This window comes from Aedes aegypti, chromosome 2 (assembly GCF_002204515.2).
Source record: "Aedes aegypti strain LVP_AGWG chromosome 2, AaegL5.0 Primary Assembly, whole genome shotgun sequence".
NCBI classification, from domain to species: Eukaryota; Metazoa; Arthropoda; class Insecta; order Diptera; family Culicidae; genus Aedes; species Aedes aegypti.
The window spans coordinates 66,262,782-66,280,766 of record NC_035108.1 but is presented as its reverse complement, the minus strand read 5'-3'; the positions used below and the strand labels follow the sequence as shown (position 1 = coordinate 66,280,766).

Here is a 17,985-nt window from a genome sequence, read left to right as displayed (position 1 = left end):
GCCCAGATAGCCGTAGCGGTAAACGCGCAGCTATTCAGCAAGACCAAGCTGAGGGTCGTGGGTTCGAATCCCACCGGTCGAGGATCTTTCCGGGTTGGAAATTTTCTCGACTTCCCAGGGCATAAAGTATCATCGTACCTGCCACACGATATACGCATGCAAAAATGGTCATTGGCATAGTAAGCTCTCAGTTAATAACTGTGGAAGTGCTCATAAGAACACTAGGCTGAGAAGCAGGCTCTGTCCCAGTGGGGACGTAACGCCAGAAAGAAGAAGAAGAAGAAGCATACTATTTTTATGTCACAATGTAGCTCAAAGTATAGGCAATCAGCGGCAAATTAAAGTGAATTGGAAAAACTTTCATAAACAAACATATTTAATGGTTTTTGTTATTGCATCTAAGTATTCTTATTTCCCCTTACACTAACAGATTTTATGACGAACATACTAAAATATGCATGTTATAAAAACCTGTTTACAATAATGTTTGCTCAAGAACTTTACAGAAAAACGCTTTTTTCGTAAAGAAATAGTCGATCAAAATAATGGGAAAAAAAAGATTAATAAATTTTGCCGGATTTTCGTCACGGAAATTCTCCAGATATTTCTAGCAGAATTCCGCTGAGATTTCTTCAGATCATCCTGCAAGATTTCATTTGGCAATTTAATTAGTTCTTTTTTCTGAAAAATCATTCAAAAACTCAAAAGATTCTCCAAAAATCATTGCTGGTGTATTCAACTGTAATAGCTGATCTTGTATTTCACCAGTAGTTTGGTGAGTGATTACCTTACGATTCCTTCAGTACCGGCGTCTTATGAACGTCTTATAAGGTGAATATTAGGGTGCGGCTTATTTTTCAAAAGTTCTCAAAACCAAAATTCGTATGCTCTACTGAATTCTAATCACATTAAAAGAGAAACCTCAAAATCTGAGCCAAAAATATTAAAATTTAGAGGTGTCGCAAGCGTCTTGAAGGTAAATTTTCAGGTTATGAAAAATGACCTTCAGTGAAGTAAACATAACTTTGTTATTTTTCAACCGATTTTGAAACTTTTAGCATCAATACCTTCAAAATTAAATTTATGAAAACTCTATAGAACATCAAATTTGTCTAAAATCAAAAATAGTTTTAGTTACAAGTAATTAATTCAAAATTTTTCCTCATTTTTCTAAAAAATTCATCTTTGTTTGACCTTTAACCTTGTTTGTTTGATTACTCAACCGATTCAAAATCTTTTTACATGATTTTGAAGCTTATTTAATTGGTTTCAAACCTTTCATACATCACATTTCACTAAAAAAATGTCTTGACCAAGTTTTTAAGCAAAAACTGAACAAAAACATGATTTTTTAACGAAAAATGCCAGTTTTTTAATTTTTTGCCAGTTAAATATTATCTTCAAAGCTAAAACTGGTTTTCCTCATTTGTTTAACCTTTGTGAATGACTTTGCAATAATTTTTAAATAATTCTGCAACAAAAATAGTTTTGCGTGTGTAAAATATGTATGCACTATTCAACTCGTAATTAAGGCAAGATGCTCTATACATTTAAGTTTAATTGAAAAAATGCAATTTCCGGCGAAAAAAACCTAAATAATCAATAAAAAATGATTTTTTCATTGAAAAATCATGTTTTTGGGTAGTTTTTGTTGAATAACTAAGTCAAAACCATTTTTTAGAAAAATGTGTTGCATGAACAATTTAAAAACAAATAAATTTGCTTCAAAAAAATGAAAAAAAGATTAGTAAAATTAGTAAATTTTAGTAAAATGAGGAAAAATTTGGATAAAAGTAATTTTAACTAAGACTAGTTTTGATTTTAGACAAATTCGATGTTCTACAAGGTTTTTACAAATTTAATTTAAAAGGTATTTATGCTAAAAGTTTCAAAATTTGTTGAAAAATTACGAAGTTATGTTTATTTCACTCAAGGTTATTTTTCATAACTTGACAATTCACCTTCAAGACGCTTGCGCCACCTCTAAATGTTAATATTTTTGGTTCATATTTTGAGGTTTTTCTTTTAATGTGATTAGAATTCAGTAGAGCATACGAATTTTTGGTTTTAAGAACTTTTTAAAAATAATCCGCACCCTAGTGAATATGCATCGAAGCCAAACCTCGAATTTTAAGAGCATAAATCTAGAGAACCAGATAATCATTCGCGCTGAAAATTTAATCGATTGGTCACCACCAGTGAATGACCAATCAGTATAATTTTTAGCACAAGCTGTTGTCTGGTTATCTAGATTCGTGAGCTTGGAAAGTCGAGGTTTGGCTTCGATGTATCTCCACCACAAAGGCTTAAAACGGTCTAAATAGGTCACAAAAGGCGGAAACTCAAAAGTCAGTCTAACTTAGACGTGTAACAAAAGGCGGAAAATAGTATAAGGCATAATCTAAAAAGGCGGAATTGTTCAAAAACGATTTTAAAATGCTTACTTAAGCTTCCAAACGATAACGATAATTAGACTGAGCTGTTTAGGTTCCTATTCATATCGACGTTTTCAAAATCTCTAAGCGAACTTAGATTTACTTTTGAAAAACGGTGTTTTTTTGTTTTTCAATTTATATGTAGGTATTAGCCACTATAACCAAGAAATATCTTCCCACACCAGTTTGATGTTAGGTGAAATATCCGGCGCCTGTTTCTATTTCTTTTATTTATTGTCGACTGTTTCAGCCTTAGGTTTGCGCTAAATTTTCGAGAAATCTAGCCAATTTTATTGCTTTTTCTTCTTGGCACTACGCCCCCACTGAGACACAGTCTGCTTCTCAGCTCGAGTTAAATGAGCACTTCCACCGTTATTACCTCAGAGCTTTCTTTGTCAAAGTTGTCATTTTCGCATTCTTATATCGTGTAATTCTACGTCACTAGCCCGAAAGACACTTGCTCGAAAATAACATTTGCCCGAATGATGGACATAGCCTATTCTTTGGAAAGAAATATCTAATACATTATCAGGGATTTTTCCTTCTTTTAATCATCGGCTATTCTTTCTGAGCTTCTGAACTGCTGAACTGAACTTTTACCTTGAATATGTTTGGCGTCACGAGCAACTAAAGAGCCAGTTGAAATTGATTCTTCTTTGAAACATATACTGTTTTTTCACCTAATATTGCTGCTAGTGGTATTCAAGCTGCTCATATTCGCGTTAAGGTGAAGATGAATCGAAGCCAAACCTCGAATTTTCAGGAGCACAAATCTGAAAAACTAAACATCCGTTTGAGCTGAAAACTTAATCGAATGGTCACTAGCTGAGTTTTCAGCTCAAGCGGTTCTCCAGATTTGTGCTCTTGAAAATTTGAGGCTTGGCTTCGATTCATCTTCACCTTAATATTATGGCACAGAAAAACAGACGTAACAGCTAGAACAATTACTCATTTGAAACTTTGTCTCGCAAATGTTCGCATTGGCTCATGGAAACATCGAGTCATGGAACAGAAAAGGAAATTTTCTCGATTCTCAGGGCATAGAGTATCTTCGTACCTGCCACACGATATACACATGCAAAAATGGTCAATCGGCAAAGAAAGCTCTCAGTTAATAACTGTGGAAGTGCTCATAAGAACACTAATCTGAGAAGCAGGTTTTGTCCCAGTTGGGACGTAACGCCAGAAGGAAGAAGTAGGAATGACCTAGGAAAAGTGTAACAGTTATGGTGGTTATACTGCCGTGAATCGCAAGTCAGTCCCATCTGCAGTTTCGTCAAAATTGAGTTGAGTTCAGTTTTCAATATCTCTTCCAATGCTCTTTCAGCTGCACTGATAAAATAATATGTTTTGTTCGGAAAAATTAGGAAAAAACAGCAAGTCAAATTGTCCCATAATGAAAAGTAATCGCATGTCAGTCCTACTACAGACTTTCGCACCGTGGAACACAAAAATGTAACTTGTCATCTTTATATTTTTCTCGGAAAGATATCGTAGTGAAAAACAAGTTGTGAAAGTTTCATTAATATTGGAAAATGTTCCTTACCCCTGGAATTTTTTGAATATCCGTATGGAAAACGAGTTTGAAAACTTCACAGCCCATTTCCTCAGTGCTTACTTTTTACAGATGGGACTGACTTGCGATTCACGGCAGTATAGTGGTTCCCTATTTGGCCATATGATAAATTCCGAAATCATTCACAATTGGAATCTTTTTGAATGGTTTAACATGGCGGCATATTTAATACCTTACAACTGAGACACAAAAAAATTCAAAATATGAAAACAATTAAGTTAACACGTATAGCGAAATAGGGAACCATTACGTCCATCACTGGTACACCTACCATATATCACCTTTATAATATTGTACACCGTAAAAGACTGTTTGAGGGGACCATTTAGGTTTAGTATGATATCATGAGTCCTTATAGAGTCATGGAACATCAACTCATGGAGGTTTTACTGTAAAAGCAAATCACAGAATCACATAAGGCTAATTTAAATTAGGCGGAATTTTTGAACCAGCAGAGCAAAGTCCGCCTAATTTAAATTAGCCTTATGTGATTCCGCCTTTCAAGATTCCGCCTTTCGTGTTTCTGCCTTTCGTGATTCCGCCTTTTGTGTGTAGTCGCCTTTTGTTAATTCTGCCTTTTGAAATTCCGCCTTATGTGTTTCCGCCTTTCGTGTTTCTGCTTAACGTAGGACACCCGATGTATCTCCACCACAAAGGCTTAAAACGGTCTAAAAAGGCATAGAATGGTTTAAAACGGCTTAAAAAGTCTCAATGTGGCTCAAAATAGCTTAAAACGGCTTGTAGCTGCTTAAAACGGCTTAAAGTAGCTCAAACTTTAAAATGGTTTAAAATTACTTAAAATGGCTTAAAATTGTTTAATAATTTCAAATCGTTTAGAACTGTTTAAAACGGCTTAAATTTGCTTAAAATTGTTTAAAACAATATAAAATGACTCAAAACGGCCAATCAACTTAAAATGGCTTAAATTTGCTTAAAATAGCTGAAAACGGCTTGAAGTGCCACAAAAAGGCTTAAAACGGCATATAATGGCTTAAAAGGCTTAACAAGCCTAAAACAGCCTAAAATGGCTTGAAACGGCTTGAAAGGCCTAAAACAGCTTAAAAGGCTGCAAACGCTTAAAACTGTTAAAAACGATATAAATTGTTTTAAATGGCCTAAAACGGCTTAAAATTGCTTTAAAAAGGCATAAAACAGCTTCAGCTTAAAACGGCTTTAAACAACTTAAAACGGTCTCAATGTTTATAAATTGCCTAAAAACGGCTTAAAAGTGCTTAACACTGCTTAAAAAGCTTTAAAACGGCCGAAAAAAGCTTAATAAAACGTCTTAAAACAATTTAAAATTGCTTTAAATGGCTTAAAACAGTCTCAAAATTTGTTAATTGACACAAATGGCTTGAAATGGCTTCAAACGGCTTAAAACGGCTCAAAACGGGCTCAAAAAAGGCTTAAAACTGATCTTGAAGTCTGAATGGTTTAAAAAGACTTTAAATTGCTTAAGAGCTTAAAATAGCTCAAAACGGCTAAAAACGGTCACAACATTTAAAATGGCTTAAGTGGCTAAAAACGGCTTAATTCGACTCAAAATGGCTAAAAACGGTTAAAAAAAAAACAAAAAACAGCTTAACATGGCTTAAAATGGCTAATAACTGCTTAAAACGGCTCAAACTTCGACATAAATTGCTTAAACGCTTAAAATAGCTTAATAATAATAACTTAAAAAGGCTGAAAGCGGATTGAAATGGCTTCAAACGGTCTTAACATTTTTAAGTGGCCTAATAAGCGGTTTCTTCACCACCGCTTAGGCCTTAAACCTGGTTTAATCGTATGGGTAAACGTGGTTTACGGCTTAAGCGAAGGTGAAGAAATCGGCCCTAAATGATTTAAAATGGCCCAAAATAGTTCAAAATGGCTTGAAACGGCTTTAAATTGCAAAAACGGTTTAAATCGGCTTAAATTTCAAAATGGTTTAAAATGGCTTAACATTGTTTAAAAGCTTAAAATGACTCAAAATTACATAAAATGGCTTCAAACGGCTTGAAATGGCTCAAAACGGTCTCCAAATTTGAAAATTGCTTAAAACGGCTCAAAACGATTTGAAATGGATTAAAACAGAAAAGCTAAAAACGGTTAAAACTGCTAAAAATTAAAAAAAGCCAAAATCAACTTAAATTTGCTTAAAACAGCTTGGGCGAAGTAGGCCGTCATTGAAATTTGTACACGTTGTTGATCATTGTTGCTAATTCATCTCACGATTTCGAATCAAAGAAAATCGGTTGGTTTTGAACTGACACAACTGAAAAAGTATCAGCATACTTTATGCATGTAAGCGCGTACAGTGATACTGTACGTGGGTTGGTGGTCCGATGGCTACCGCTTCTGCTTCATAAGCAGAAGGTCATGGGTTCAATCCCAGGCTCGTCCCTTTCCTCGTACTTTGTAAATGTATATCTCTCACTTGCTCCTATCTTCCATTCTAAATCTATCACACTCAAACTATTCGTTCATAGTAAACGCTAGAACCAGAGATGGACAAGAAACCGTTTCCCTAACGCTTCCATTCTTCCACGCGCATGCTACGCGCATACCGCACGGCCGTTTTAAAGCTTTTTAAGCCTGTTAGTCCCAAACAGTCATTTGGTTGGTTTCTTGTGTAAGTGCAGCTGATCTGGCGATACTGAAGTAGCATCCACGGACGGCCAATCAAGCTCAAGCTCAATCTCTAAGCGCGTACTGTGATACTTTTTCAAGTCAATATAAACTATCAAGACTAAGTTTTATCACTTTGAAATGCAAGCTGAAAAGTCATCATTGTTTCCAAAACGAATGACGGGCTACTTAGCCTTAAAACGGCTAAGATGGCTTAAAACGGCTTTAAATTGATTAAAACGGTTTAAAATTGCTAAAAAGGCTAAATACAGGGCTGTTACAACAGTCGTGAATTTCGCGGATTTCGCGATTTTCGCGGATTTGTAGCGGATTTGGTGGGCCAGGCGCGAAAATCGCGAGTCAATATAATTCTGTCGCGATTTTCGCGGATTTCCCAAATCATGCCAGGAAAATCGACAACAAATTATTTTGATACGAACAATTGTGCATTACATCATTAGGAAAATGTATATTCAAAAATGTAAACTCTCGCCTTCTCATTGAGTGCTGTAAAGTGCTCTTTATAGTATAGTCACTAGGTGCCCAGTTTTACTGTTATCGGTTTTTGCAGGTAAGGTACCGCGGGGCAAGTGGGTAAATGGGGTAAGTGAAAACAATTGATATATTTTACTGAATATGTCAATTAACGTTTTAAACTCATGCGTAAACCTTTGAGGCCATTTACAACATTACGATAGGTAAGAGATTTCTGAGATTTTTTAGCCATTATTGCATAATAGAGCAAAGAATTGTTAAACTGTTAACTGTTACTCCGTAACAAGTTGGCGACTTACAATCTTATTTTAATATTTTCAGTGGAAAAAAGTTGCGGAAAATAATTTCCTGTACCACTTCTTAGTTGTCTTCTGTGACAGTTTCAAACTGCAATAAAAAAAGTTTTAGAATTAATTCGACGTAGACCTAAAAATAACTAAATTTAGACACCGTCAATTTTCTTATTAGGTGGGGCAAGTGAAAAGTTTATCATTGGAGATTGAATTTGTGTTTTCTCTTTAAGTAGCCATAAGTAAACATGGTTCGCAATTATCATAGAAAAACATAACGTGCTGATAATTCAAGAAACACTATACTCAAGCGTTAAAAGTTATTAGAAATCATGGAACTTCTCTAAAAGATGTTGCTAAACATTACAATATTAATATGTCTACTTCGGGCAGCCAATTATAAGGAAGACGTTGACTGAAAAGTTGCAATATTAAAGAACACACGGAAATCTCGTGGAATGTATATGTAAAGCTAGTTTAAAACATAAAAATGATGGAATAGGTCTATCCACATAAAAAAGATTCTAAATACTTTGTTGAACGATTCCGTTTGATTTCTCCCGAAGAGTTATCCGACGCCATACCCGACTTTCTTAAAAACAAATAACGAGCGGTGGAAATTCAGAGAGCAGAAATGCAGTTGCTGTCCCATAATGTAAGAACTAACATTGGAAATGTTGCAGTTATAATGTTGTCGAATCATTTCAACGAACATAACTGAACAGAAGAAAATTCAAGTGAAAAGAATAAAATTTTCTTTGTTTACATGTTATTTATGTTATTATTGTTCATTGGGACGCCTTAACAAATGTTAAAGCTAATAGAAATCGTGAATATAACTGTTTGTTTTTGAATTTATTGTTCAAAACGACAAACTTTTCACTTGCCCCACTTTTGGGGCAAGTGAAAATTAAAGAGACATTTTACAAAAACTTTTTCTGTATTTTTTTCTTAAATTTTGCATTAAAATCAATTTCAGCATACTGCTTGTATTTGGTGGGAGTCAAACTAAAAAATATACACGACCTCATTTGTTTCAATTTGAAGTCTCTAGAATTTGAAGAATCTCAACTATGCGAATTCCATTACCCACTTGCCCCACGGTACCTTATTTATTTGTTTTCCTTCAATAGTTTGAAACATTTGGAATATTAGGGAGGCAGAATCCGTCATTGAATTGAGAATTTTCTAAAGCAGTGTTTCCGTTAAAAGTCAAGAATTTCACTAGGGTGCCGGTACCAATGGTTGTAATGTACCAGTAGATTGGACTATGGAATAAAACGTACATTTTTCGATAAAAAGGACATGTGCTATTTTTGGTGGTTAGATCGTCTCTGGTGTAGTCGATTTGCCAAAAGTTCAGCTTTTTATTATATCAAAAAATCATATAAATAATTAAGTTTATGCAAAAAATTTGCTCCCTTGCACCAGTAGTAGCCGTCGTGTTCCAGTAGTGGATCAACGGGTGGAAGCAATTTTAAAAATGGATGTATAAAAATGAAGAAGAGCTCCAGAGATGATCTTTATGCTTCATTCGAAAGATATGAGTTGCCGTTCTAAGGGAAAAATGTTAAACCTGTGTAAAAATTTACCATTTTGTTTGAAATTCCCTGTATCATTCCCGAACGTCTACTACTGGAGCACTAGCGCAACTACTGGAACACGTGTACCAATAGTGGCTCAAACGATTTTATGTTAAAAAATTAGTTTTATAACTTTTTTTATATTTTTCCCATATAGTAGAGGTTGAAATCTTTCTGTTGACGCCAAAACATCTCTGTTAAGGCATTTCGTTATTTTGTTATGATTTTTTATAGCTTAGGTAGTCCACTAATGGCACCGGCACCCTATATTCAATTCTCCAACTGAAACACAGTGAACACAATTTCGTAGAATAAGTTTCAGCTTTCAGAAGAACTGCTTTTGAAGTTTAAATGATGACGTCTCATCTATGATTTGACATGATTTGATCTAGATACAATATCGAAAAAAATGTCTGTTTAACAATGTTGAATTGCACAATTCTCAATGTGCACAAACCGAGAGCTCATAATTTAAAAGTTAATAATGGCGGAGGCCACGTCCTTGTCATCGGGGAAGGGAAAGAATGTTAGTTAGACAACAATTGTTACTAGAAACCGAGTATACCTCTGCATCTCAGTTGGAAAGGTTATTGGGATGAATTGCTCAATTGCTTAGAAGGATTGCTCAGATCTGGACCTAAAAAGTTGGGCATCTTGTATGGAATTTCTAAATAGTTTTAAATGTATAATCTAATGTACTGTATTACTGACGGACTAAGGAAATATTACCGTAATCCAGGGTCAAATTGATCACTTGGCGAATTTGATGGGTACCAAAATGCAATAGCTTCCTAGGATGCTGGATGTTTAGACCCTAATTTAGTATATAAGGAAATTAATTATTCTTAACCCTCTAACACCCAACGCCGCCTTTAGACGGGTTTGTATATATTTTCGTGACTCGAAAATCAAAATGATTTTATTTTGGGATTAAACTTTAAACTATAACGTGCATATGAGGAAAGTTTTTAATGACTTTTGAAACTTTTTCGTATTTTTGAAAAATGTTTTAAAAATTGTATTTTTTATAACCTACAAATGCATGGAGCTTATTTAATGTGTAATACAAAAAACGTACTTTTTATATTTTTCTACAATCACCCTATCACAGAAGAAGAGCCATACCACCAGGCTTCTTCAAACCAACTTCAAACCTGTGCTTTTGTTGGTTACACGTAAAACAAAAACGTAAATTAAAAAATGTCATGTTAAAAATTTAAATTTTTATTATTGCTAAAAATCAGTAATCTTCAAGAAAAAATAAAAGAATAAAGAAGTTTAAAAGTTAAATTCATAAAAATCAAAAACCAAAATTCATAAATTCGCGAAAAAAATATTATCATTATCCAAAACGTGTTTGAAACGATTTTAGAAAACGAACAATTTAGATCGAAAATAAAAAAAAAAACTGGGTTAAACTTATTTTTTTGTATTATGATCAATTTCGCCCTAGTGGGTGATTTTTAGTTTTTGATAAACAAGCTAGTGTTATGATACTTCCAATATTATTTCCTAAAAAATCAGTTACATACACTGACAGAGATCAACGAAGTACTGGTTTTGCCGAATTGAGGTTGACAATATCTCTGTTCCTAAGGATAATGTAACAGCAAGTTATAAAATAGTGATTTTTTTGCCCCTAGATTACGGTCCAAAGAAAAGTCCATCAATTATAAAACACAGAAATTTGTTGAAACACTTAAGTGTTCACAACAATGTTAAGATATTTTTTACGAAAAATTAATTGGGTATTGTGACATGAAGTTTTGTATATGTACATGTTTGTTTGAGACATGATTTAAGATTTCAGTGACAATTGGAAAAAAAAATTTTTTTTCGGCGCGTATTGGTGCTTTCAGGCGCGGATTAAATTTCGGAAGTCGCGATTTTCGCGGATACGATTTTGAAGTTTTTGTAACAGCCCTGTAAATATGTCTTTAAACTGCTTGTACTGGCTTCAAACGTCTTAAAACGGCTTAAAAAGCTTAAAATTGCTTAAAATAAGTTGGTTGAAATCACCCAAAATTGCTTAAAAAGGCTTTGAACAGCTTAAAAATGGCTGTAATCCTGTAATATCCAAATTTCTAATTTCGATCTGAATATAATTTTTCGTTATCTAAAAGCGTTCAAAACACGTTTTGGGCAATGATTTATTTTTATTTGCAAATTGATGAATTTTGTTTTTTGATGTTTATAATTTTTATTTTTGAACATCCCTATCCTTTTTCATTTTGAAGAGGCTTCAATCTTCTGGTTACTGATTTTTAGCAACAGTAAAAACTAAAGTGAAGTACTTTTGAAATTATTTTGTTTTATTTTTTTTTTCTTGAACATACTTTATTTTCCGTGTAATTAACAAAGAAAATATTTCAAATTATTTCAATACCACCAGGCTCTTCTACTGCTATAGGTCGATTGTAGAAAAATGTAAGAGATACAACTTTTTGCATTATACGTTATTTGTAGGTTATCTATATAAATAAAAATGGAGTGGTGTTTGTATGTCACGAAATAACTTCAGAACGGGGCACCCGATTTGCACAATTCTTTCACTGTTGTCTTCTTGAAGGGCTCCGACGTGTTCGTGTGACGAAAAAGTTTAGGGAAGTTGTGGGAAAGTTTGGTATAACGGGGGAGTACTAATATGTCATGTTGTGTGAGAGGTTCCATGACATTTTTCAACAGCCTACTTGATGGCAAGACGAAGTTTGCCGGGACCACTAGTAAAAAATACAAATTTTCAAATATTTTTCAAAAATACAGAAAAGTTTCATAAGTCATAAAAATTATTCCTTATACCTACGCAGGTTATATGCCAATGTTTAATCCAAAAATAAAATCTCTTCTGATTTTCGAGCTACCTACACAAAATGTCAAAGTGAACCCCGTCTATAGGCGGGGTTGGGTATTAGAGGGTTAAACTGCTTAAAACGGTCTCAAAACGGCTGGAAACGGTCTCAAAGTTTTCAAATGGCTTAAAATAGCTTAAAACTGCATAAAAATCTTAAGACGGCTTAAACTGCTAAAATGACTAGAAACGGCTTAAAACGTCTTAAAATACCTCAAAACGGCTTAAACCTTCTTATAACTACTTTGAACCGTTCAAAACGGCTTAAAACTGCTTAAAAAGGCTAAAAACTATCTAAAACTGCTTAAAACGGCTTTGAATTGCTCAAAACGTCTTAAAACTGCTTGAAACAGCTAAGAAAGGCTTAAAACGGCCTCAAAATTTAAAAAAAATGGCGCAAAAGGCTGAAAATTGCTTAAAACGGTCTAAAACTGCTTAAAACGGCTTTTAACTGCCTCAAACAAAGGGTGTCTACTCATTCACAGAAATGAAATTCCCTGATATTTCCAGGTTTTCCAGATTTCAACAAATAATTCCAGATTCAAGAAATTATTGAGGATTTGTTTATTCTAGATAACTAAACATTTATTTTCAAAGATTGGAGCTATGGATTCTTCCCTCCAGAGGAAGTTCCGAATTCAAAAGTAATCTATCCATTGATTTCCCTAGGGCATTTTGCTATATTTCCGTTTAGAGCTGTTTTTGAAACACAGGAACAATATTTTGATGAAATGGCGGAGAAATGTCTACGGAAAATTCTGGAGAAACCTAATGAGTAGTTTTTTTTCTTAGTGTTATAATGGAAATTCGCAAAGCCGCGAAATCCGTGAAATTTGGCCTTCGACACGAAATTCAGGAGAAACCCTTGAAATTAGATAAATCTGGAGAATTGATATGACAATCGTAAAATAAATTGGGTTATTTATTTTGGAGTCATGGTTTGACCAACCATTTTCTTGTCATTTAATTTTAACTTGAACGTCATTCCTTGTTTCGTTTTAAATTTTGAATTTCTAATCTACTTATAAAATTATCATCTTAATTTGTAAAATAATAATTGTGATCAATGAAAAACCCTTTTCAGCTTAATTTTAGGTACTGTAGATTGGAGTTAAAAAAACGGGTGAAATTTAATCAGTGAATGAATCTAATTTGAGAAGTTAAATTTGAGATTCATTATAAAATATCAAGTAGATTCATCTGGTTCAAAATACAACAACATTTTTTAATCTTGACTTCCTTCTACATTCGAAATTAAGCCAGAACAAAAATTATTGACAAAAGGTTTAATTTTCAAACATAACTTTTCTTAATCTAAACATTCTCCCGGAATCCTGAAAAAAAGGTTTAACCAACTCATGGGAGTTAGAATCCTTGGCAGGATTATTAAAATAAAAATCACCAGGATTTTAGAAAATATTAGACAAGATTTGTCATGAATTCTGGACATGATTTTTACGGATAACATGGACAGGCACTCACAGAATCTTAAACAAGATTTCACAGATATCTAGCCAAGATTTACATCGAATATAATACGCAAGTTTCTACCATCCTGGCTAAGATTAGAAAGAAATCTTCGACAGCATTCTCGAAAATTTCAAGGTAGAATCTCTAAAATAATATTAGGCAAAATTTTTAGGCATAATTCTTAGGCTTAGAAATCTTAGGCATAATTATTGTGAAATCTTGAACAGGATTCTGACCAAGAGAATAGTTACTTATTCCGGGTCATGAGCCTCACAAAATCTAATGGATTTTGTATCATAGGGAGCCGGATCCTATTCTTGGCACTTTTGATTCAATTCGGCATTCCATTTTTTAGAAGCTACAGCTCATATTTGGCTCTTCAGCTTCTTATTGCAAAGTTTCAGACAATTCGGCCGAGAAAAACCTCGCCAAAGTGAATCATGGAAGTGCCCAAGTGGTTCTGCACCCTACTTGATAAAATTCTGTCAGGATTTTGAGTAAATTCCTATAACATCCTGGACATTAGTTTCCATGCGTTCAAAATTTCTTTGATAGACTCTTCAAAATATTATGTACAAGAGTTGATCCACATGCATGATCCACAGAAGAAATTTGTTTCATTTAGGGGTACCGGGGGCAGTATGGACACCCGGGGCAGAATGGACACCCCATGTATCTTTGCATATGCGAATAATTTTATACTTTAGATGCAAACAATATTTCAGTTGCCTGTCGAAAGAGTAAGTTGTCCACTAAAATTTCAGAAAAATTGTTTTAAACATTGATTTTAAACCAAAAAATGGAGCATGATTTTATTGGGTTTTAAAATTATAACATTCACACCTCACCAAATAAGATTTTAGAGGAAAATGACTGCAAGCTGACCGAAAATGTAGCTCTTGACAGAATCTTCAATTATTTATGCTAAATTCAAAAATATAGTACATTTTTTCTGCTACTTTGAGACACTGAAAAACTTATATGAAAATTTCCTATACTGTTGGGGCAATATGGACACCGAGTGACAAAGTAGAGCTGACACTTTAAAGAAAAAGAAATGTAACTTCATACACAAAACTATCCACAAATATTTAGCGTGCAATGCAATGAATATGATTCGGAACCACAAATCGGTTGAAAATCGTTAGTTCTGTATTAAAACTATTCTGGAGGCAATATTGAATGCATCACTACGAAAAATGTCGTAAATTGGTTTTAATCATGTTTTTAGTGGCACAGTGATCTATCACTATGGTTTCCTGAATGTGTCCTTCATTTTTCGAGGTTTGGGAATGATCGTGGGACAATTTTCCTATAAACGTTAAGGTGTTCATACTGCCCCATGGGGGTGTGCACTTTGCCCCGCTAGCTTGATGGTGGCTACCAAATATAAGCTTTTTTTAAACCCATTTTTGCAAACAAAATATTTTTTTCAAAATTTTACAACAATGTTTAACAAATGCTTAAGAACTCTTAAAAGCATATTGCACATAAAAAACTGTATAATATTCGTGTCTTTACAGTCAAAATAGGAAAAATCCTTAGGGTGTCCATACTGCCCCGTGTTCCCCTACTGAATTTTCTCAGATTTCATGCGAATATTTATGCATTTGGAAACCTGGCCCGCCACACGATATTGTTTCTGCGATTTGGCCCGCGCTTCAAGAAGGTTGGGCATGCTATCGTCCGTACGTGATAAAAATTCATTGAAATTTGTTTTTTCTCGGTAAAAGGCACGGTGTTCATTTTACCACCACTTCCCCTATGCTAGTTCAACACGATCAAATTCAAGGAATATTTTAATTGTAAATTTACCAAATAATATGAAGCTGCGAAATTTAAAGAATTTTGCTGCGAATTTTCATTGTCCCCGTCAATGAGGAATACCAGGTTAAATTTATTGAGGACTTCATGGAAAAAATACAAAAGAGTTTTATCTAATAATGCTTGTTCGAATTTTTGAAGCAATTCATGAGGGTAATCTTAAATGAATTTTCTAAATATTCCTCTTGAAAATGCCTGAAATAAACAAAACAACCGGCGTAGGAATTATTGTAGAGTACCTTTAAAAAAAATGTGGAAACCATTTTTTTTTTTCAATACCTTTGTTGGAGAGCTCCTGTAAGATATGTGGGAATCTCCTAGACGTAACAACTGAAAAAATTTGTGACAGAATCAGTATAATAAAAATTTAAAAAAATATATCTTCAGAATAATATCTATGAAAATTACTGAACGTAGTAGCGTTGGAGTATTTGGAGCTTTTCTGGACCAAAGAAACTTCACTAAGCAACCCTTAAAAGTACTCCAGAAGAAATCATTTAGGGGCCTATCTTAGCTGAGTGTTTAGAGTTCGCGGCTACAAAGCAAAGCCATGCTGAAGGTGTCTGGGTTCGATTCCCGGTCGGTCCAGGATCTTTTCGTAATAGAACATTTCCTGGACTTATCATTGTACCTGCCACACGACATACGAATGCGAGAATGGCATCTTTGGCAATGAAAGCTCTCAGTTAATAACTGTGGAAGTGCTCATTGAAGAGTAAGCTGAGAAGCAGGCTCTGTCCCAGTGAGGACGTAATGCCAAGAAGAAGAAGAAGGAATCATTTTCGAAATCAATAGAATTTCTGAAGCATTCCTTGGTATTTAAGAAATACATCAGTAAAAACTTGTGGAATAGTGGCGTAATAGTTTCTGAAGGCTTCTCTCGTGCGTCTACAGTTTTACATTTTCAGCTGAGTGACAGTTTGTTCAGCTAATATACACTCATTTCAGTTGATTGAGCTGTTATTCTACTACTTTTGTAACTTGGGCGTGCTTGGTTTTGCGCCATTATATAAAGCATTATGAAAAAAAAAATACATTACCAAAATGTTATTACATTTAAATTTAGGCTAAATAAATCTCATATACACATTGTACTATTGGGACTATAGATTAACCGATCGAATTGTTCCTCTCTCAAAATGTTCTCTATTCTTCACAGGAAATCCTCTCACCAGCGGGAATCCGCGTGGAAGGCTTCTTCGGTGGACACAATCCTCCGGGCGGCTTCGACAGTGTCGACGTGGCCGTGTGTACGATCGAGAAGGCCAATTCGATTGTCAATCGCTTACTGGAGCAACGAAAGCTGGGAGACGTTGGACTGCTCGTGGTGGATGAAATCCATCTGATATCGGATTCGTCGCGGGGATATATTCTGGAACTGTTGCTGACGAAGATTCGTTTCGCGAGTGAAAGGCTGGGCGAGCGGATTCAAGTGGTGGGGATGTCGGCCACATTGCCCAACATGGAACTGCTGGTGGAGTGGTTAGGTGCGGAACAGTTTCGGACCGATTATCGTCCAATTGAACTGAAAGAGATGGTCAAGTTGGGAACTTGTGTGTTTGATAATCAGAAGAAGTTGCTGAGGAAGTTGGATCCGGATCCGTTTCAGGAGATTATGCGGGATCAGGATAACGTGGCTCAGCTTTGCTTGGAGACCATTCTGGAGGGTTGTTCAGTGATTGTGTTCTGTCCGTCCAAGGATCGGTGCGAACAGTTGGCACTTCATCTGGCCGAGTTCATCTATCGAACGTTGAAAAGTGAGGGAAACCTGGGTGAACGTTTGCGTCAGGAGATACACCGGGACAAATTGGAGGAGGCGTTAGGGTTGTTGAAGAACTGTCCAACCGGTTTAGATGCAGTGTTGGGGAAAACTGCTCGTTATGGATGTGTGTATCATCATGCAGGTCTTACGGCTGACGAAAGGGACATCATTGAAAGTTCTTTCAAAAGTGGAAACCTAAGGATTATTGTGGCAACCAGCACATTGAGCAGTGGAGTCAATTTACCGGCTAGGCGGGTTATAATCCGGACTCCTATGTTTGGTGGAAGTGTAATGAATTCGTTGACCTATCGGCAGATGATTGGAAGAGCTGGCCGAAAGGGTCGTGATATTCTCGGAGAATCGATCCTGATGTGCGACGGACAAAGTTCTAAAGCGGCTTGGGAATTGGTAAAAACGGAACTAAAACCCATTGCTTCCTGTCTAGACGGAGATGGCTACGTAAGTACCTCCATCATTTATTCACATTAATTTCATATTCATCTATGAAACATCACACTTGTCACGAACAATATTCTCGATCAATCACATGCATATACTATAAGAACCCCAAAACCTTCAAACTCAAATCGGCACTCCTTCTTGATTCTCGCGGGTAAAGTACTCCTCCAGGGTGTTCCGATTCAGCCACATTATCAAACTCATAACCGCCAGAATCGACAGCGCCAACAGCAATTTCCAAGTGAAAACCATCCGACAGTTGTTGCAAAAGGTGTAACAGCACACACCGCATTGAGCCTGGCGACGGATTCTGGACAGATGGGCAGACGAGGCACTCAGGCCCACTTCGTCGATGTCGTAGTATCCTCCCAGTAGGCTGACCCGTTCCGGGCGTGAGAACGAAGAACCCATTTCCTATTCGCGTTTGGGGTAGATGTATACTTGTCACAAAGCTAGATGATGAACCAAATGGCGATTTGGGTTCGATCTTTGGTACACTGTTTTTGTTTGTTCACGGTTGCGTTGAACAATAGGTAGATCTGAACAATGCATGATGATATAAACTTTCGGGGTGATAATAGAGTTGGCTGTTGAGCTTTATTATACATTGAGGCAGAGGTGCCAGATTTGAAAGCA

At 35.3% G+C, this 17,985-nt stretch overlaps 1 protein-coding gene across 1 annotated transcript in view; it reads left to right on the top strand.

Annotated features, from left to right (window-relative positions):
* LOC5567128 (DNA polymerase theta) overlaps positions 1-17,985 on the top strand; it is an 86,668-nt gene that overhangs the window by 14,449 nt on the left and 54,234 nt on the right. The window contains exon 3 of the mRNA XM_001651496.2: positions 16,288-17,349. Coding sequence (XP_001651546.2) covers positions 16,288-17,349 — 1,062 coding nt within the window. The remainder of the gene's footprint in view (positions 1-16,287; positions 17,350-17,985) is intronic.